Source organism: Lipotes vexillifer, unplaced genomic scaffold (genome assembly GCF_000442215.2).
Source record: "Lipotes vexillifer unplaced genomic scaffold, Lipotes_vexillifer_v1.1 scaffold216, whole genome shotgun sequence".
Lineage (NCBI taxonomy): Eukaryota > Metazoa > Chordata > Mammalia > Artiodactyla > Lipotidae > Lipotes > Lipotes vexillifer.
In genome coordinates this window covers 389,415-412,034 of record NW_006779100.1, presented here as the reverse complement: position 1 = coordinate 412,034, position 22,620 = coordinate 389,415, and the positions used below count along the sequence as shown (strand labels likewise).

At 41.5% G+C, this 22,620-nt stretch overlaps 1 protein-coding gene across 1 annotated transcript in view; it reads right to left on the bottom strand.

The window, feature by feature from the left end:
- MYO1D (myosin ID) overlaps positions 1 to 22,620 on the bottom strand; it is a 249,529-nt gene that overhangs the window by 111,212 nt on the left and 115,697 nt on the right. Inside the window, exons 9-14 of the mRNA XM_007452365.1 lie at positions 18,294 to 18,439; positions 18,100 to 18,214; positions 13,493 to 13,663; positions 9,921 to 9,991; positions 6,041 to 6,115; positions 311 to 443 (exon numbers count right to left, since the gene is read on the bottom strand). Of these exons, the coding sequence (XP_007452427.1) occupies positions 311 to 443; positions 6,041 to 6,115; positions 9,921 to 9,991; positions 13,493 to 13,663; positions 18,100 to 18,214; positions 18,294 to 18,439 (711 nt within the window). The remainder of the gene's footprint in view (positions 1 to 310; positions 444 to 6,040; positions 6,116 to 9,920; positions 9,992 to 13,492; positions 13,664 to 18,099; positions 18,215 to 18,293; positions 18,440 to 22,620) is intronic.

Below are 22,620 nucleotides of genomic sequence, written 5' to 3'. Positions count from 1 at the left end.
TTTTTTTTTTTTTTTTTTTTTTTAAAAGATCTTACTAAGACTTTCCCATTAATGACTACAGTAGGATGAAAGGCCCAAATTTAAGAAGAGCATTTCATCTGGGACACAAACAACTGTTTTACCAAGCCATGTTAAAAAACAAACAAACAAAACAGGATTAAGAATTCTATTGTAACACTCACTCTCAATATGTTCTTCCATTTGATTTACTATAATCACCTACAGAGCAAAGCACACATACATTCTCTATAACATATATCAAGAGGGAATCTATGAAATGAAATGGATATGTAAAAAAGACAGTAATTACCTTTGATGCAAGGTTGTCTACTAAAGCAATCATAGAATTCTTAAATAAGGTGGCGGCAGTCAGAGGTCTCTTGGTCACCTCTGTAATGCTCAGTTTGCCTTCGGGCCACATATTCTTCAGCACAGGATTTGAACTGAGAAGCACAGAAAGAGTGGTTTGAATGCTACATTCATATAAGCTGGATATGAATTGCTAAGCAATCCTGTTGAACTGTATCCTGGGAGCCACAACTGCATTGCAGACAGAACTCACAAGCCCTGACTGGAAAAATGATTCCACCCAGAAAATTAGGCTGAGAGTATAAATGACAGATACTGCACCACAGAGTGAGAAGATGTGTCCAAACGAGACCACATTCGAAAAATTCTTTAAACCTCTTTAAAGTGACCTCGATGTTATTATTATGCAGGATCCTCAAATGGTTTCATAGCTCTGATACCATATACCTAAAATAAAATGGTTTTGGTGGTCGTTATAAGAATGAGAACAAACCACTAGCAGGAAAACAATCCTCAGTGTCATAGGCAGAAGTCATGAAAGAGAAAGCATCTTTTAATTGAAACAAATATTCATACAGTATAGGTCACAAAAAGCCAGGTCTTTCAAAAAATACAGATAGGAATAGAAAATAACCACTTTTACACTGTCATCTAGTAAATCCCTTTACTGCAGCTGAATTATGAACACATTTATAGGTAGCACCGGCGGTTACGATATTTTATTGAAGTGACCCTAAGATGGCTGTAATCCAATTCTTAAAGTGTACTTCAGGCCAGTTTTCAGGCTAAAAATGATATACTGTATTCTTTATTTGGCTCAGTGGAGGCATTTTTATAAACATGTATGGTGGTCTCGGCCCTGATTTTCTTCCTGTTTCATTTTGGGTGCTTTTGATTTTTTAAAAATTTTTATTGGAGTAGAGTTGATTTACAATGTTGTGTTGGGACTGACATATACACACTACTATACATAAAATAGATAACTAATAAGGAGCTACTGTATAGCACAGGGAACTCTACTCAATACTCTGTAATGACCTATATGGGAAAAGAATCTAAAAAAGAGTGGATATATGTACATGTGTAACTGATTCACTTTTCTGTACACCTGAAACGAACAAAACATTGGGTGCTTCTGATTTTAAAGTAATTGGAACTCGAAATGCTGCTTGCATCTTGGAAACTTTTCTCTCGTCAGAATTTTTTTTTTTTTTAACTGGGGATTGAGAATAGAAAAGACCTAACATGGATTTTTTTTTTTTCCTAACTGTGTTTACTGCTGCCATCATTTTGCCCACTTTTCTTTTCCTGATATGAAATTGAGAAAATTGAGTTGGTTCCCCAAACACCTAGTGAATTTCTGTACAAAAAGTCTCTAAATAATAGCAGCAAACTGCCAGAATGGATGACAAGAGTGAAGAAGATACACGGTGAGGTGAAGACGGACTGGGTCTGTGAATGAAGGCAGAGAAAGAAAAAGAGTCCTAACCCTCGCCATTGCCAGCAAGCTGTGACAACTACCATCAAAAGTGGCTATAAAATAATGCATGATCTGTGGTTCATGGACCCAGTTTTATTACCTTCTACTCCTATTCCATAATTTTCCAATGATATACGTATCAATAAAAATGACCACATAGGGCTTCCCTGGTGGCGCAGTAGTTGAGAGTCCGCCTGCCGATGCAGGGGACGCGGGTTCGTGCCCCGGTCCAGGAGGATCCCACATGCCGCGGAGCGGCTGGCCCCGTGAGCCATGGCCTCTGAGCCTGCGCGTCCGGAGCCCGTGCTCCGCAACGGGAGAGGCCCGCGTACCGCACAAAGAAAAAAAAAAAAAAGACCACATAAATGTGTATTGCTTTTCCTTAACTTTTCCATTTCAATCTATAGCAGAGAGAGAACTTGAGGCAACGGTTCTCAACCTTTAGTGCCCACAATGCCTGGATGCCTTCCTAACACCTCTGGAATAGAATTTCCAGAAACTAAAGCGTGTGCACTTTGAAAAATCCTGATGCACATCAAAGACAGAAAATCACTGGCATTGTCTATGCAGTTTCTACCCTCAGTTGCACCTTACTCCCTTTTGGTCTTGTTTCAGACACTACCTTGTAAACGAAGGGAGGGGGGAATGTTGAGAATGAAGGAAATAAGATGTTTATTATTATTACATTATTAAACAGTAGAACTGAAGCATAATGAATCAAAACAGACACATACAATTGTTTTAAAGAAAAAGAACTTTCAGGCCAGTAAGTCAACATACTTTTCAAACTTATTTAAAAGAAACTTTCCCTTAAAAGGGAAGCTTATTTATCCAGAAACCCAGTACGTATAACAGATAAGGCGGAACTTAGCTGGCTAACGAGAGAGTGGTAAAGAGCGATCTGTGCACCTCGCATGCCACCTGCTTGCTCCTTGCCTCCTTCCCTTTATATATACACACACGTGCATGTGCCTGCACACATGCATGGATACTCTACAGAACTAGAGGCCCAGGGATTACTCTTTAAACAGATATAAAGAAAGAAAGGATTGAATTTGGAAAGGTCATTTGGCCATGGAAGCATCGAAAAGGCAAAGGTAGCCCATCTAAACACCATCTAGGAGGATGGTTTTAACCAAAATAATTTCAAGACTTTCCATCCCCCTGGCAAGGCCTTTCCTACTACGGAGATATATACAACAAGTTGCAATGAACAGACTTTTTTTTTTTTTTTCGGTCCGCGGGCGTCTTACTGTTGTGGCCTCTCCCGTTGCGGAGCACAGGCTCCGGACGTGCAGGCTCAGCGGCCATGGCTCACGGGCCCAGCCGCTCCGCGGCATGTGGGATCCTCCCGGACCGGGGCACGAACCCGTGTCCCCTGCATCGGCAGGCGGACTCTCAACCACTGCGCCAACAGGGAAGCCCATGAACAGACTTTTAATGTTTTTATACCTTTGGCAAGACCATCCCTGTTGTGAAATGGATTCATCTTAGACTGATGCCCTTAATTGTTGGATTTATCTAAGTTCCTTTGTTCTGATTCCAGGCTTACCAAGCAATTAAGCATTCTATAGGTGATATTTTTCACGGTCAATTAACAGAGTTCTATTTGACTCCTCAGGCAGGTTTTCCAATAGGGAAGAAGAGCCTGTTATCCCCATGCACGTGTTCCATACCATGAGACCGTTAGATTGTCTGCTGGAAATAAATCTGCTCGCTGGTCTGTTTCTGCATTGGTCCTGTGAGCTGAGGGTTACGTGAATCCACCACTAGAAGGTGCAGCTGTCCTCTGTGAGCTGAACCTCTGGGCTGTGATAATTCAAGAAGGTAACCAATGCCACCCTGTGCAGCCTCCTGGTACACAGCCTGGCTGCCTTCCCCGGGCAACCAAAACCTGACTTTGTCACTGGCCGACTGAGGCCGTTTTTCTGATTTGACTTTTTGACATGTTCTACACACAGAGCAATGCCAGACTCTTTGATTTCTCTCTCAAAACGGGTGCATCTTACCTGATAAACCGAGCATTGAAACTTCTTTCTGAAACTCTCTTCCCCCCAAACCAGCTCTTACATGGGTCCCCTCTCACATTCCCACATCTCTGTGACTTTCTAGTGGTGATGGTTCCATCTCTGCTCTTGGAGGCTTCATCCATACAGATGAACCATTTTATACCAAAACCTCTTGAAAGAACTGTTGAAACACTTTCTCCACATTCTCATTTTCTGCATTCTCTCGAGCCCGCTTCCGTCAGACATCTGTCGTCACGACTCTACTGAAGCCAGTGTTGTCAGGGTCCCAATGACCTTCATGTTTGCAAATCCAATGGTGAATCTTGGTCCTCATAGGACTCTGCTCTTGACAGTGTTTGACACAGTTTATCTTTTTTTTTTACTTGACCTGGCCTCCCTGACACCAGATTCCTGGCTTTCTTCCTAACTCACAGGCATGCTCTCAGTTTCCTTTGCTAGTTCCTCTTTCCTTGCTTGACTCGAAATGGTAGAGTATCTCAGGGATTCATCTTTCAACCAACCTCTTCTCTCTTTTATTTTTTCTCTCTGCTCACCCTAGACAAACTCACCCAGGACTATGGCTTTAAATACTGTCAATAGACTGGTGACCATGAATTTACATCTCTAGTCCCGCCTTTACTCTGAGCTCTAAATGCACACAAACAATCGCCTATTTGGCATTTTCAACTGGATGCCCAAAACACACCTCCGACAAAACATATCCAAAATGAAACTCTTGATCTCCCCCCAAAATGAGCGTCTCCTCTTGTCTTTCCCACAATCAAGCATCCCTTCCCCATTGCTCAGGCATCGTCTTTGATTTCTGTTTTTCTCACATCACACATCCTATCCATCAGCAAATCTTGCTGGCTCTACTTTCAAAGCATCACCCACTCAGACCACTTTTCATCAGCTCTGTAACCCCATCCATGCCTCAGCCTGTATCACTAAACAAGCCTCCTACTTGGTCTCTGCATGTCTACTCTTGCCCTTTACAGTCTGGGTTTTACACAGCGGCTCCAATGATTTCTTTAAAATAGAGATCACATCACATCATCCATTCCAATGGCTTCCCATCATGCTTGGCTCATGGACTCTTCATGAGCTGGGCCCTGTGGACCTCTCTGCAGTCACTCCCAATCGCTCTCCCCTCCCCTCACTGATTTCAGCCACACTGGCCTTCCTGCCGTCCTCAACACACCCAAGCTCGTTCCCACCTTAATGCCTTGGTGGACTAGCCCTCCTCTCTGCCTGAATGCTCTCCCTCTCTTCCCCGCCATGTTCATGGTTCACGCTCTCACTTCACTCAGGTCTCAGCTCAAATGACCCCGCTTTTAAGAAGCCTTTTCCGACCACCCTACCTGTAATGCCTCCCCGGCCCTTCTTGGTCTGTACCCTTCAATCTCTCACCTATTTTACTTTTCTTCACAGCACTTGTTACCACCTGAAAGTTCACTGTTTTATTGTTTATTAACTGTCATCTCCACTAGAATAAAAGACCTCAGGAGGGCAGGGGCTTTGTACCCCAAGAGCACAGAAGAACGTGTAGCTCAGAGGTGCTCCATATACCTTGGCTGACCTACTGACCAACAGGCTGAGTAGACTTAATACATGAGCGACAACACTTTAATCCAAAAGAAGCAGCTGGCTAGGAAGCTCCCCTTTCTTCGTAGGCCTTCTTTCCAAGGTATCCGTACTGGGCGTGAACTTGCTATCCTCTGCCTGGTTTTACTGCTCCACAGATTTTTCACATTTTCTTGGATTGTGAGAAGATTCTGACCACTCAGGATCTATCACCACTGACACCACAGCCACTCTGATATTAGGGTGGTCCCTTAGCTGGAGACACTACAAAGACACTACAGTGGGAATCTGAGTATGTAAAGCTTTCGGCTGGGCCAGAGGTTATTTGACACTCTCCCATGGCCACTGGCCTGGCCGGGGGACTGCTGAGTACACTGGCGGGGGTGTCAGAGGATGGCGGCAATGAACAGAGAAACTGAGGCAACCCAAGGGAAATCAAGGAACATCATATTAATAACAGGGTTCCTGCCCTAAGTTTACAGATTTTATCATCATAAAGTAATATATTATTTCACTCATTAAGTATGATCAAGCAGAACTAGAAAAATTACCAGAAACTCTTAAAATTGTCACATAAAATAATCATGTGCATACATATTATGTAATATACATGTCAAAGAGCTTAACATAAAGACAAATAATAAAATTTCAATCCTACCTGTTATACATGAGGCGCTTGAAATCCTGAAATAAAGTGTCTTTGTTTTTGTCAATAAAACCAATGACACAATAGCTAGTTGAGAAAAAAAAAAAAAAAGAAAACACATTATTCACCAAGCGAGAGCCACTTTTAAGCTTTTCTAGAAGTCTACAAGCCTTTCCACAGTTAAATTATGCAACCAATCATCTATAAAGCTAATACTGTCCACCCAGCTCTGGGTTAAAGAATAACAAATTCACCTCCCGTACAGAGGGGGTGCTGTTTCTATTCCTCAAAAGAAGAGCAAACATCAGTGTCATCATTATAATTAAGATCATCATTCTCTACTGGTTTGTTGCTTACCTCAAGACGATGACTTTTAAAAAGATAGCTGTATTTATCATCCAGCATTCCTAAGATAAAAGCAAAACGGCAACGTACAGGATCTAACAGTCTCATCCGTAGGGAGGTCAAATGACTTGCCTAAGGCTTGGTCACTGTGTTCAGGGTGGGAGAAAAGAATCCAAGAAGAACTGCAAAGGATGGTAAGATTTGGATAAGCAGAAGAGAAAGAGGAAGGCAGATCACACAGGGAAACAGATTAAATGAAAGGGCGGGAGCAGGCACATGCGAGGAGTGCTCAAGAGGAAAATGAACAGGTCAGTGTCCATGGTTTGGAGGAAGGGACGCGAGCAACGTCTTGAAGGTCCAGCTAAGATTGCAGCTGGTGACAAAGGTAGGAATGGGGGTTGCTCTGCTGCGGTGACTGGCATGGCTCTAGAGGGAGAAAACTGGGGGATGAGGGGGGATAACAGGAAGGGAGGGTTCTGCATGATTACAACAGGTTGAGAGGAGGCTGGGTAAGTAGCAACCCTACAGAGGCAGCCGCCGCTTACAGCTCTCCTTTCTTGCCTGACTGTACCGTCTTCCTTGTCCATCGCATCGAACCCTGACCCCGCACCAATGTTCCAGCCTTACATGTCTAATTCTGCAAGAACGTTCCTTCAGGCTGTGCTGCCCATGGGCATACTTTAAGGCCGTCAGGTCCAAAATTAGTTCCTTGCGTCCTCCAACCTCGGGCTTCTTCCTAACACCTTCAAGTCTCTTCTGACTGAGCCCCTGAAGTCACCTGACTCTTCATCTGTCACTGGACCCACACAACTCAAACTTCGAACTCCTTATTTCGGCCTTTAAGGCTCATTGTGATTTGATCTCAAGCTACTTTTCCAGGCGTTTCTAGTTCTCTATGCCACCAAAGGATACACTCCAGTCAAATGGGCCTACTTACTGCTTCCTAAATATTTTTAGCCTCCTTCCCCCTTTTTCCTATAAAAATAATTCCTGGCACCCAAGGACCAGCATCTGCCTTCCTGGGTTTATCACACACAGTTAGAAGTATTCTATCACTTGCTTATTCTGAATTCTGACAACACGTTATTACTCATATGGCAATTACTTTGAACCATCTTTTGTTGTATCAGTGTGTGTATATAAATGTGTATGTGTAAGGCGTTTCTAGTTCTCTATGCCACCAAAGGATACACTCCAGTCAAATGGGCCTACTTACTGCTTCCTAAATATTTTTAGCCTCCTTCCCCCTTTTTCCTATAAAAATAATTCCTGGCACCCAAGGACCAGCATCTGCCTTCCTGGGTTTATCACACACAGTTAGAAGTATTCTATCACTTGCTTATTCTGAATTCTGACAACACGTTATTACTCATATGGCAATTACTTTGAACCATCTTTTGTTGTATCAGTGTGTGTATATAAATGTGTGTATGTGTATACATATATATATATATATATATATATATATATATATATATAGGAGGGTGTGTTAATAAATACGTGCACACAACCACATATGTATGTATGCATCTTACGTGGAAAGCTCTTTGTGGGCAGGGACCATACTCTATAAAGTATTGTGCACACAGAAGATACCCAGCAAAAATCTGAAAAAGGGTTGAAGAGTTTAACGAGAGAAGGGGAAGTCTGAGGCATCAAATATGCCTCTGTGGGGCTGGCTAGCTTTCTGGACTGCGAGTCTGAAAGCCTAGTTATTGTCTCAGCTATTCCATAAACTTGCTGTGTGACCTTGGGTAAGAATTTTACACACTCTGCATAAATTGCTTCATGCCCTGCATGTTCTCTAAGGCCTCTGTCCAGCTCTGCAGTTATGCCAATCTGGGCTGTATAAAACGTACCCTATAAGTGAGGCCTGGATTTTCAGAGGCAGATATCTGCGTGGTACTGGATCTTCCCTCTTCAGTATTCTGGAACCTGGAAATAGCACCAGAAAAAGTGGATAATGGTGCCATCCCAAGGGGGGGGGGGGATGATAATTTTGAGCCATATTATTTTATGATTCTAGAGTTTTAATTTAAATCAGGAACAGCTATTAAAATTTCCTCACATGTCTTTTTGGCATTTATAGAGATGATCATTTGCTTTCTGTCGTTAATTTCTTCCTGTAATGGGTTACATGAATAGAATTCCTAATGTAAAAACTAAGCAGAAAGGAAAAGAGGAGACTTCAAACAAAAACAAGATAGTAAAGCAGTGTTGGGTGGGCAAAACACAGTAAGTGCAGCAGACTGGAGAATGCCACCTTTGAAAGACAACCATGTCAAATTCCCTGGAACCTGCGAATGTCACCTTATTTGGTAAAAGATGTGATTACGTTAAGGACCTTGGGAGGAGAAATTCATCCCGTGTTATTCAGGTGGGCCTTAAATGCCATCACAAGTGTAGTCTTAAGACAGAGGCAGATTTAACACAGACACCCTGAAGAGGAGGAGGCAGTGTGACCACAGAGGCAGAGAGTGGAGTGATGCAGCCGCAAACCAAGGAATGCTGGCAGCCACCAGACGCTGGAGAAAGCAAGGAACAATCCTCTAAAGCCTCCAGAGTGTGGCCCTGCCGACTCCTAGATTTCTAACTTCTGGCCTCCAGAAGTTAGAAAGAATAAATTTCTACTGTGTGAAATTTATTTATTCTGTGAAAGAATTATTTATTCTGTGAAAGAATAAATTTCTACTGTTTTACGTCACCAATTAGTGGTCATTTGTTACAGCAGCCCTAGGAAATGAAAATACTAAGGTGGTTATATTTTTTTAGTTTCATTTTCTTCCCCAATTTCTACTTTTATTGTATTATAACCAGAAAATGTAGCTTGTGAGAATTTCACTTTTTCAAATAACACTTGAAAATTCATATGGTAAACCGGCTTTTGCTCATATACAGTTACCCAACCACTAGTAGTTCTTTATGTACAATGGTGACTTTCACCTCTGGGCCTGCAGACCTGCTATCTCTTCTGCTGGGAATGCCCTCTCTTACTCTTCTCTTCCTAATTCTGTCTTCTGACTAAGCCTCTTTTACTTCTAGGACTCAGCTGGGACATCACTTCCTACAAGGCTTGGCCACACTCCCCACTCTGGGTTAATTACTCCTCCTCAGTGTTCCCATAATGCCTTGCGTGTCTCCAATTTAACCCTTTCTGTTCTCCATTATAACGACTTATCATGTATTCTGCCTGTACCCTCCACTAAACTGCTAGCTTCTTCAGGGCACGGCCCATATTACCCACCTTTCTATCCCAGTTCTTAACACACTTCCATGGTTTATTTAACCATCAGCTGATTCTGACTGAGTGCCAACAATGCCAGGAACTGTGTATGGTCACGTGGTGTGTCTTCAACAAATGTTTGAAAAGCAAGGGATGAATGAAGCCATGCCAATGTTTTAAGTGAAGAAATTAAAATATACTGGCATATGAAATGGCTGGAAAATGCAAATGAATACAAAAACAATTTCCATTTTCCTTGACTATATTTTCTGAAGTGAGGCTGCATGCAAATCATCACATCGGGTACCAAAGTAAGATACTCACACCACGTCACCTGCATAATGTCGAATTCGAAAATCTCGATCAAACTCCAGGATTTTGTCCGAGGCGCAGAGCTAAGAAATCAAGAAGGGGGTGATATTGAAAACAGACATTCTCTCTTTCCTAAAAATGTATTCCAACTTAACAGGAGAGGATAATCATGTCACAAATCACGATATCATTATGAAGGAAATCACACTGAGTGGGGCTTGATTTAATTCGGCGAATGTGGTAAAGACTGAGAACTTTCACCAGAAGTCCACATAGTCAGACTTCATTTCTTGGCCGAGTGACCAAGTTCTGGATGATGGAAGGTGAGTGCAAGTGAGCTGAGGCTGTTCAAGGCCAAAGCAGGTAAGAAGTGGGTGATTCTCCTCTGTACTTTCTTTTCACCTCCCACTAGTTGCATGAAGAGAAGGATAGTCCTCAGGGGCTGGAAGAGCCCTGGGAGGGAACCAGACTTCTATTGTCTATGACACTTAAGTCTTGGCTGCTACCTTAACACAGCCCAGCCTACCTCGACTGATAGAGTCTCTTTCTCCTCCATGTCCCATTTAAGGAAGACCATATTGAGGGTTTGCTATCTCCTAGGCATGGACATCTCATTCCATACTCACAACTGACATCTAAACTAAGTATTTTACATACATGGAAACTAAGGTTCAAAGAGATTAGGTAACTGGCCCAAGGTCCAGCTGGTAAGCGGTAGCTCTGGGAAGGATTCTTGGGACTGAATGCAATGTCTGTACTCTCCTATGTACACAACAACCTGGCTCACCTGTCTTCTGCTAAGCCGGGACTCCAGGTCTATCGCTTCATAGATCAACCTTCTGCAGCTGTTTCTCACTGAAGAGAGACTTTATGGGAAGGCAGTTTTTATACAGCCCTGGGTCTCTATAACTTTCTGCAATTTCCTTATTACAGTAGCACCTAGATTCTTTGACCGCCCTGTGAAGGATCACTTGATATCCTAGAGATTCAAAAGCAGACGTCTAAGAATCCATAAGCATTGAGTGCAGTTACATACAAACACCACTTGACGTGTAGTGTCAGACAACAAACAACCCTAACCAGGTTGGTGGGTTCTATGTGGATGTCTAGATTATTAAAGGAATAATTAGTATATTAATTCAACAAATGAATAATTATAGGAAGTTAGTGTCAGACTTCTGAGGTTCCAATCTTGGCTCTACCACCTACTTGCTCTGTTTCCTTTAGTAATCACTTATTTCAGAGAGTTGGTCTGGAGGTTAAATGAACTATGGAGACCAAAGTGTCTAACATTCAGAGGGTCTCATTTAATTCCTCTTTCCTTCTCTCTCTCTTATTAACCACTTTTACAAAACCCTTTTACTTATAAAATGCCCAAAGGAAAAGGACCCAAGAGATATCTATACTATTATAATTGAATATTCTTACATTTGGATCCTGCAAAGTCTTAACTGATCTAAACACAGAAGTTTTTAGATTTTTCTTTACTTTATAAAAAATAATACAAGTTATGTATTTATCATTCAACTTTATATGTTAATAATATTTTACACAGTTATTTTATGGTTTATTGGATCATCTGCCTGCCTCCCCATGATAACTTTAAGGCATGAGAAACAATTTAGCCCCTAAATAAGCACAAGCCAGAAACTCCTTATTTAGCCTGCCAATAATTCTAGCTAATCATTAATAACAAATAGCAATGATAATACCTGCTTTAACATATAGAATAATAGCATTTATTTAACAGAAAGACTCATAGTGATGAAAATATACTGCCAGCTTGGTTATTTCATTTCTTTCCTTCATTAGGCAAAAATCCCAGAAAAGAACACACAAAAAATTTCCATCTCAGGATTTGTCTGGGGGAGGATGCTGAGGGAGAAAGGAGCCACGTGGTCTGAGAGTTGGGAAAACCTGGGCTCCCACATTAAAAAAAAAAGAAAAGAAAGGAAAGAATAAAAAATTCCACCTCCACAGATAAATTACTATTTAGCATTTCCTATCAAGTCAGTAGCAGCTGCTTAAAAGTACCGTACGTACAGTTTCTACTGTAAATATGAAATTATATTTCAAAATACGTGGTTGATAAATTCGAGTGTATAAATGGCCAAGGTGAAACATAACAAAATGATTTCTCACATGAGAATCATAGTTATTTATTTAAACAAAGTGGAGCCTTGCCTGTTTTAGTTTGGAATTCAATATTTCATAAGATCTATTTGGTATGATTGTGACCAATTCAACTGAATTTGACAAACACAGATTGTCTGCCAATGCCAGGCGAGTCTCCAAAACCTGAATTGTGATTATAAAGGACATTTATACCCAACCCCTCAGAGACAGGACATTTGCCCTGTAATCATGCTGTCTTTAAAAGCACCACTCTAAATTATTTACATGGCTTCTAACTTGGCTCACTGCTCTGTCGCCAGCACCCAGGATTGTACCTGGAAAATGAGACGCACTTAAGTATCTGTGTTATAAATAGGACATGACTGAAGGAATAACCCTAGCTAGACCCCTAATGTCAAAGATCAGACTGCAGCATCTGAAAGCTGACTTACAGCATGCTACAAGTTAGTCCTCAGTAACAGACCAAGGAGAATATTTTAGAAATAAACTAGTCTAAAATAAATATCAGCCAGTAATCTATTTCTTGATGATCTGTGCTTTCTCCAGTTAGTTGGGGAATCTTACTGTTCTGATTACATAATTTCAGAAGGGACAAAGTCAGAATACAGATTTATTCATGCTAAAAAGTGGCAGTGGGTCATAGATTTATATGGAATTATGGAGGAGCAGAAATGTTGGCCCCTTTCCTTCTGGAAGTGAAGAATGGGGCGTTTTCCCCTCAGCTTATGGTTGCTAGACAAGCCTGCATTTGTAGGGAACACCTAGGGATGATGGCGTGTCTCTTCTATGCCAAATATTATGGCAAACATACTATATGCAAGGCACAGCACAAATGTCGGATAACCATGACTGCACCAACTATCATGGAGATACGATCTGCTTATAACATTTTTAGAATGTGAAAAATAGGGACTTAAGAAGGATAACCATTCATTTAAGGAATGAGTTTCCTTGTAACACTAGGATTTTCAGCTAGAATTTCTCTGTTTTCAAGAAAGTCACATAGTCGGAAGAACTACAGCAGAGAACACATACTACATTTTTATAACTGAGGATTACAGTAAAAAGTCAAGGACAAAAGCTATTTTCAGTGCCAGAATTATCAGATGCAGGAGCAAAATCCTAGCACATGAACAAGGACTCTGTACCTATTGGTTATAAATGACATCATGCTTTCTAAAGAATCATGTTCATTTTTCCTACTTCTAGCAAACTGAATAGTCTAGAGCTCCCTCTCCTGGACATTATGATGTCTATCAATCTCGCCATCCTATAAACCAGAAAGGCAGAATTTACCCACAGCAATACATCATTTCATGGATGTTTATGGTCCTTCTCACTTGAGTGGACATTCTTTCAACCCAACATATAAAGTCATTTAATTCTGTCAAACAATGAGGGAAATCTTAATGATCAAAATGAGAGGAAGTTCTCATTATACACACTACCTTTCGGCTGGAAAAATGACCATGTTTGCCCAATTTACTGTTAAGCGCTTCCAGGAACATCTCATCGGTGACTTTGCCGACATTCATGCAGGCGTCATCCAGGATGGCAATGATGCCCCTGTGCTGCTGCTCCACGAGGTCCACGATGATCTGATTGTTGAAGTAATCAATCTGTAGGACACAGCAAAGTGACAATTCCAGAGGGAACAGAAACCAGGAACAGGTGCAACAGCAATGCCTCCATATGTATCAGGAATTTAAGTCACTTTGGTGTCAAAGAGGTGAACAACACTAATGAGGGATAACGCTAAAATGAGCACACATTCTAATAGAAGTTTTTTCAAAAATGTATTTGTGGGGCTTCCGTGGTGACGCAGTGGTTGAGCATCCGCCTGCCGATGCAGGGGACACGGGTTCGAACCCTGGCCAGGGAAGATCCCACATGTCGAGGAGCAACTAAGCGCGTGCACCACAACTACTGAGCCTGTGCTCTGGAGCCCGTGCTCCGCAACAAGAGAGGCCACGACAATGAGAAGCCTGCGCACCGCAAGGAAGAGTAGCCCCTGCTCGCTGCAAGAGAAAGCCCATGCCCAGCAATGAAGACCCAACACAGACAAAAATAAAAGCAAACAAATAAATAAATTTATTTTAAAAAATGTATTTGTGGACTTTTTATCATAAAACATTTTGTCTTAAATGAGTACAGCTCCAGGCAAAAATTATAAAGTAGATAATGTTTCTCCCTTTGCTAACTCTTGTTTTAATCCTGTCTTCATATCCAGCACCTAACCTTATTCATCAGACCTTCAATCCCTCAATCCGTTGGCTGTTAATCGCAAGACCCAGATTCCACTAAGTACCAACAAATAACCTTGAAGTATTCATTGATATTGAACTCGATGGAGTTAAGGTGTTTCCGAGAACTTGCATTTCTACACGGCCCTGGCTGACTAAAAATCCCAAAGAGTATCTCCTTCAGTTTTCCAAAAGTTAAAAGGCACGTATGGGTCTAACAGAGGTTTCCAGGGTACAATACAAAAAATTTAATTCTGAGATATAAGAATCCGTAAAGGATAAGAATAAGCTTTTCATTTGCTTCCACAAGGCTGAATAAGCTTGTAAATAACTGCAGGCTCTTTAGCCACCTCAGCACACACAAGGTTTGTGTAATAATCCTCTTCTACACCTGTCTATTCTGATAGCCTGCAGCCTACATATCACTACACACACAGAAAGCACACATGGCCCTGACTCAGGAAAGCTGTAGTACCTCATTTGAAGACGGGCAGCTTATACATTTTAATCTTGTGTGTTGATGTGTCCCGCCTCATTTAGGAGGTACCTGAACTGAGAGTTGTCCCCACTACCTTCTGTAAGATCGACACACTCACAGTAGAGTATTACTGTGTCTCGTGGATCCCTGTTCAATGCTATTTAAAATCCAAGGGCTCAGGCCAGCTATCTGGCTGTGGCTTTCAGCTCCATCCCTGGTCTTGCATGTCCTCCTCTGTATTCCATGGACTGGAAGCCTGCAAACTGGGTGGCTTTTACTTGTTTTTTTATACTTTTCTGGCCTAAATCAGTGATTCTCAATAGAGGGTGACTTTGCCCCCCAGGGGCATTTGGTGATGTCTGGAGACATTTTAGGTGGTCATGACTAATAGAATGCTACTGGTATCCGGTGGGAAGAGGCCAGGGATACGACTAAACATCCTACAAAGCACAGGACAGACTCACAACAGTTATCGGGTCTAAAATGTTAGTATAGAGATGGAGAAGTCCTGGTCTAAGTATTTACTTTTATTGTGGGCACTTCTTACATTTCTCATTATGGAGAAAAGTTATTTCTATCTTTGGAAAAAATATCCTTAAAATATTCAAAAAGCAGGAACTCTGTATTAATTAACAGCTGAAATCGTAGACTTTGTGACTATGGAATTAAAGATTAAGTCTTTTGTGCCAAGAACAAAAGAATTAAGTTCCCCAAATTCCAACTGTCTAACTAAAAGTGATTAGTCTTTGCTGAAGAGTCCAGTAGCTTCTGGTTCACAGTTTAATGTGGCTTCAAACATTGCTTACAGTCGTGGTTTTCAAACTAGGTTCTTCCAGCAACCTGGTATTCCCAGGAGGTTTCTTAGCAGATGCAGGGGACAAAGAGAGATGTGAGGGGATGGCTCAGGGGCACAGGGCTCTGGGGCTCCCATCCTCACTCCAAATAGAGCAGCTTTGTGCCTGAGAGTCAAGTTCTCAGCACCTAAAAGTGACTTGTAAACTACGGCACCAAAATCATGTAAAGGCGAATCAATTAGGGAGACAAGACATTATGAATCTCTTGGTGGAAGTTCACATACCACCCATGAAATAGACGGTGATCCTGACACCAGTCAAGACTCTAGATCTAATAAGCAATGTACAGGACATATAAGGAACAGAGACAGATTAGGTGATACCTCGGGAACCCCATTAGCAAAATCCAGACAGTCGGAAACTCTAAAGAACAAATAACTTATTCTCTCAACAAAAGATTGCAAGGAAAATAGAGAGAGAGAGAGAGAGAGAGAGAGAGAGAGAGAGAGAGAGAGATAGGAGTGAGGAGAAAATCGGTGGATGTTCAAGAGGCCTATCAACCAATCACAACGTAAGTAACTTATTTGGATCCAAATTCAAACAAACTGTAAAAGCAAAACCAAAAACTCTAAGACAATTGAGGAAATGTGAAATGTGAACACTGGCTGCATATTTGATGACATTAAAGAATTACTGTTAATTTTTTAGGTGTGATAATGGTGTCGTGCCTATGGTTTTTTATAAAAGTCTTTATCTTTTAGAGAAACACACTGAAATATTTACAGATGAAATAATGTGATGTCTGAGATTTGCTTCAAAATAATCTGGGGGTGGGTGGGGTACAGATGACACAAGACTGGCAATTCACTGATAACTATTAAAGCTGAGTGATGGGTACAAGGAGTTTATTATATTGTGACCTCTGCTCTTACGTGTGCTTGAAATTTTCCACAATAAAAATTTTTTTAAAAATTAATCACTATGTTCTAAAGTTTGGGGTTTTTAAAGGAAATACTTGCCCAGAATGGAGATTCTAATTTGGGGACCCGGGCTGTATTCAGTAACTATTATTTTGGAGTGAGCTTTCTGTTACCTCTAGGTCACATTTTTCTTGGTTTATTTCACTAAGAATTGTTTTAAAGGGCTTTTGCTCCTTTTTCAGATGCTTGGAATAGTCTCCTGCAATTGTTGACATTTCCCTTTATCAACTATGCCTGTGGAATTTGATATTCTGATTGTTAAAGGATATTTTGGACCAGTATCTCTGAACCACATCTGAATAACAAGTTTTATGATTAAGTTTGCTATGAAAACCTAAGCCCCAGTTATAACTGTGTATTATGTTATGCAACAGATTCGTTCTAAGAAAGCTGCATATAAACTTAACTGAATTGAATTACATCTTAAATATGCAATGAGACTTCACTCTTTAAATCAAAACTGTAAGTATTCCTATTAAAAAGTAATAATACACCCTTTGCTTTATTTGTAAATATGTAGAATTCATACTACTATACTTGAACAAAATTGTTACGGTATTCTAACATTTAACACACGATGGATGGAAGGCAAAGAAGAAATCTGAAGCAGGAAAGCTAGTTATTATACCAGTATCTCCTTTTTCTGAATGAGAGGAGATGGAAAGTAGGAAGATGGGAAGGAATATAAAAGTAATTTAAATACAGCATTTCAAAAAGCTTTTTACTGCTTACACTGGATATCAAAATACAAATACGGACTTCATTATCTATACTATTTGGCAAAAGGATAAACACAGAAATTTATGGAAACTCAGAAGTTTCTGAAATTTTTATGTCTGTCCTCAAAATTGTTTAAAAATACAAATTTCAAAGAAAATTACAAGGTCCCATTTCTATCGTGAACAGGAGGTCTAACTGCCATGTTTTTAGCTGTGATCTGTGGTATTGCACCCTGCATCAATCATACTGTCTGGCTGTATCTTATCGGACAAATACAAAGTTCACAGAGAGCCAGGAGAAGAGAGGTGATAACTGTTGTGTGACACAAAGGAAAGTAAATGGAAATCAAAGTTAACACACCTGTTTTCATGCATGGGTCTCAGGGAATATGAACCTCATTAACCAAAGACAATAAAATGCCACTTGGCTTACAAAGTAGGAGAAGAAAAAAGGAGAAATAAGAGCAAAAAAAGAAAGAAGGAAGGGGAAGAAACTCAATTTGGAAGCAAAGGTCAGCCAATTGAAGGCATAAGTTGCTGCTCTGAATAACTTATAAAGGATGCTAAACTCTAATAGATGTGAATCAAAAAACTATGCGGTATCAGCTGTGAAGTGAACATAAGTTTACTGATTTTCAACTCAGCCTTTTCTGGGCACCAACCAGACAGTCGACCAAATTAGAGAAATCCCACCTATTAACCCTGAAAATGAACTGTAATATTTCAATACCCCAAAAAGGAAAGCTAAGGTTTAGGTGTTTCAAGCACCCAAGAAGATCAGCAGGTACCCAAGATGCGAAGAGTTGATGTTATCGTGAACAGTCTGTACGAGTCCACTCACGTGCTTCCAGGGGATCCCTTCCCGCTGGTACTCCTCCTGTTCTTGCTTCAGGACCAGCTGAATAAACAGCTGCTGGAGCTTCTCATTGCAGTAATTGATGCAGAATTGTTCAAAGCTGCAAGAAGAGCAATCAATTAGGCTCAAACAAATAAAAAAAATAAACAATAGGGTTTTCAGTACCTTATCCGGTTTACCTGTTGTTGTCGAAGATTTCAAAGCCGTAGATATCCAAGACACCAATAACCGTGTTCTTCCCGTGGATGGTGGTGTCAGAGTTCTTGACCTCAATAATATCATTGATGCGAGAAACAATCCAACAAAAAAGGCGCTCATATATGGCCTGTGATGAAAATGACATCGTAAATTCTTGCCCATTGGAAATGAGTCCCCTGTTTGGATTTGTGATAAGTTTTAAATTCCTATTGAATTAAATTCTCATTGACCTCCTCCTTACCGTTTAGCATAGCTGTTAATCCTCTAAGCTGAAAAATGAGAAATGCAGATCACCTGTTTAAAAATTATATGACGTAGCATGATGGTTGGAGTTTTAAAAGATTATTATGGGTCACTACATGTGTTGAATTCCAACAACATTCCTTAGGTGTGTTTCTGTGCCCTGCTAAGACCAATAATTTGCCTACTGCCTCATATAAGTCACTTCATGGCTTTATTTTAATCTCATCAACCATAAAAAGCAGAGAACCAATGAGTTCTATGCCCTATGGATTCTAAATATATAAACATTGATTTATAATGCTAAATAAAGATCTGAGCCAAAAGGCCAACATTTCAGATTCCTTGAGAATCAACTACACAGTCAATGCACAAGGATACACACGCAAACACACACAGGAACAAAGGCACCATACACTCACACACATTCACATCCTGACACAAATGTGCACTGCAATGTCACATCTTTAGAAAACCTTTCCTTAACATCTCCCTCCAGCAACCCGCTCTCTTCACCTACACACATCCATACACATCACCTCCATTCTTCCCCTCCCACTCCCCCCTTTACGCTTCCAGCCACTCAGGTCTTCACTTCTCTCTCATGACTCCACTAAAATGGCTCATCAAGGACCCCAGGCACCTCTATATGGACCCTTTCTTGTACCTCTACAGGGACATCTTAGATACTCAGCATCACTCAACCCAATTTCCTACTCTTGTCTTCAAACATTCTGCTCTCTGGGATTCGTAATATCACACTTTCTTGTTTGTCGGTTGGTTTTTGGCCATGCCAGGTGGCATGCGGGCACTTAGTTCCCCAACCAGGGATCGAACCCACGCCCCCTGCAGTGGAAGAGTGAAGTCTTAACCACTGGACCCGCAGGGAAGTCCTGAATCCGCACTTTCTTAATTTTCCTCTTATTTCTCGGGCTGCCCCTCCTCGGCGGCCTTTAGGAGGTCTCCTCTTCTACCTGATCTCTAAAAGCTGGAGCTCTCCCTAGTCCTCTTCTCTTCACTCCCTATCTCCTCCCCTTTAAGTCATTTCATACAATATTAAAGAACGGTGATATAATATTACCCTTAAATGTATCACCTGAATGCAGACCTCTCCTCTGAGCTCCAGGCTCCCGTGTCTGACTGCCTACCTGACAACACTCTTTTGAATGTCTCACAGCTGTCTCAAACTTATGTCCTGTCTGGACTATTGATCTTCCCACCTCCTAAAACTGTTCCTACCCAACATTTTTTTAAAAATTTAATTAATTAATTAATTTTTATTTTTGGCTGCGTTGGGTCCTTGTTGCTGCGCGTGGGCTTTCTCTAGTTGTGGCGAGCGGGGGCTACTCTTTGTTGCATCGTGTGGGCTTCTCATTGCGGTGGCTTCTCTTGTCGAGGAGCACAGGCTCTAGGTGCACAGAATTCAGTAGTTGCGGCACGTGGGCTCAGTAGTTGTGGCTTCGCGGGCTCTAGAGCGCAAGCTCAGTAGTTGTGGTGCACGGGCTTTGTTGCTCTACAGCATGTGGGATCTTCCCGGACCCGTGTCCCCTGCCTAGTCAGGCAGATTCTCAACCACTGTGCCACCAGGGAAGTCCTTCCTACCCAACTTTTAACCGTAAATAAATAGAAACTTGGGGATTCATTCACTCATTAAATGTTTGCTGGGTACTTGCTCTGTGCAGCTTGTGGGAGATACTGTACAAAGTAACATGAACACTGTCTCTGTCTCCAAGGAGCTCAGGGAGTAGAGTGAAGGAAAATCACACACACGTGCGCACACACGCATGCACACAGATGAGGTGCATGGGATGTGAGGAGACTTCAACCTGTTCAGTGTTCAGAAAGGCCAGGGATGGCTTCTCTGAGAAAGTGGGCTGAGATCAGAAGGATGGTAAGAGTTAACCAGGTGAGAGGGGAGAGAAGAACAATCCAGGCAGAGGAAACAGCATGTGCAGAGGCCCTGTGGCTGGAAGGATAAAGGGATAAAGACAACAGGTAAGGCCTGAGAGAAGTCTAATGTGGTAAAGAGGAGAAACGAGTCTGGAATACGGCAGGAAATGAGACAGGAGAGGTGGGTTGGACCATGTCAGAAATTATCCTTGATTCCATCATCCCCAGAACAACAGGTCCTGTGGATTTTATTTTCCAGATACAGTTTGTCTCAAATCATCCTCTTTTCCCCATTTCCACTGCTACTTTCCCTGTCCAAGCTGCTATCATCATCCTCCTGGATTACTGAAATATCCTCTTAATTGGTCTCTTTGCTTCCACCCTTGCCCTACCCACTGCCCCATAAGATTCTCATGCTAAGGTCAGAGCCCCATAAGATTCTCATACTAAGGATCAAAGCCATCATTGTAAAAATTCAAACTTGATGACATTGCCTCTGCTTAAAATATGCCACTCTCCATTGCATTTGGATAAATTCAAATTCCTCTGAAGACTAAAAACCAAGCAAGAGGTTTACAAGAGTAAAAAATGGAATATGTAGCAACCTAATCAACCAGCAAACAAGAAAAAGAGAAAATGTAAACTTGGGAAAATAAAATATTTGCCACATGGATAACAGACAATAGGTTAAAGTTATGAGCTCTTACAAATGGACCAATAAAAAGAAAACAGCCCCAAAGAAAAATGTACAAACATATACCCAAGCAATTCTCAGAACAGATGTAAATACTTTACAAAAATAGGAAAAGATGCTCAAATACACTAGCAATGAAAACTAAAGTAACAATGAGGTATCACTGTACACCCAGAAAATCAGTCACTTAAAGCTTCAGATCAGGGTGTCCTTTGACCTGCTCATGCCTGGGAAGCCATCTAACTGAAATAAACGCACTGGTGTGTAAGGAAAGATGGACAAGAATTTGCAGCATTGTTTGTAGTGGCAAAAAAAAAAAAAGGGAACAAGGTGAATGACATAAGAGGTGGATGGTTAATAAATTATGGTCCCATCACCACACAGACACTAAAACAATGGGTCCATCAACTGGCTTGAAGGAGACTTGCACGAAGCATTATCGAGTGAGGAAAGCAAAACGAAGGGCCACAAAAGGGGCCTGTGCAAGCGAGGGGCCCTGAGCTCCCCAGTCAGTTGGCTTCTGCTTTTCTGAGAATGTTTCTGGCAGCGATGCTCACAGCCATGGGGTGCTGAGACTGTGCTGGTCAAAAAGTACCACTCTGGTTTCAAAAGGCTTAACCTACTTTCCAGGAACATCTGAACACCTCCTCATAGAATTTCACTAAAAATGAAACTGAGATCAACACCAGGCTGTGAGATAATAGAAAATATACTGGTCTCTGCCCCTGGTTCCTGGCACAGAGCTCTTGAAACCCGTGTAATTTCCTAAGTGATAAGAACACTCAAAGCATCTCTTGTTCTGGTATTTGTCTTGGATGCCATCCCTGGCCCGGCGCTCCTAAAACCCTTGTAAATTTCTGAGTGATGAACGCATTAAGAGCATCTTTACTCTACGGAGGTGACTCTGAGTGTGCTCCTAGCTGGGGGCTGGGCACCAGAAAGACCAAGCCATGATTAGAAGCTTGGAATTTCCAGTCCCACCTCTCATCCTCCAGAGAGGGAAGAGGGGCTGGAAATGGAGTTAATAATTGACCATGCCTACATGAGGAAGCTTCATAATATCCCCAAAGTACAGGGTTTGGGAGCTTCCCAGCTGGCGAACACATCCACACATTGGGAGGGTGATGTACGCCAACTCCATGGGGACAGAAGCTCCTGTTCGTGGGACCCTCCCAGACTTTGCCCTGTAAATCTCTTCATCTGGCTGTTGGTCTGTATCCTGTATCATATCCTTTAATAACCGGTAAATGTAAGTAAATGTTTCCCTGAGTTCTGTGACCCACTCTAGCAATTAATGGAATCCAAGGAGGAGGTTGTTGGTACTTCCTATCTATAGTTGGTTGGTCAGAAGCACAGGTGGTGTGTGTGTGTGTGTGTGTGTGTGTGTGTGTGTGTGTGTGTAAGCAATAAATATGTCAATAAATGAATAAAATGTGTGCATATACTTATATATAAAATATACTTTCTTATTTTTACGAAGATGG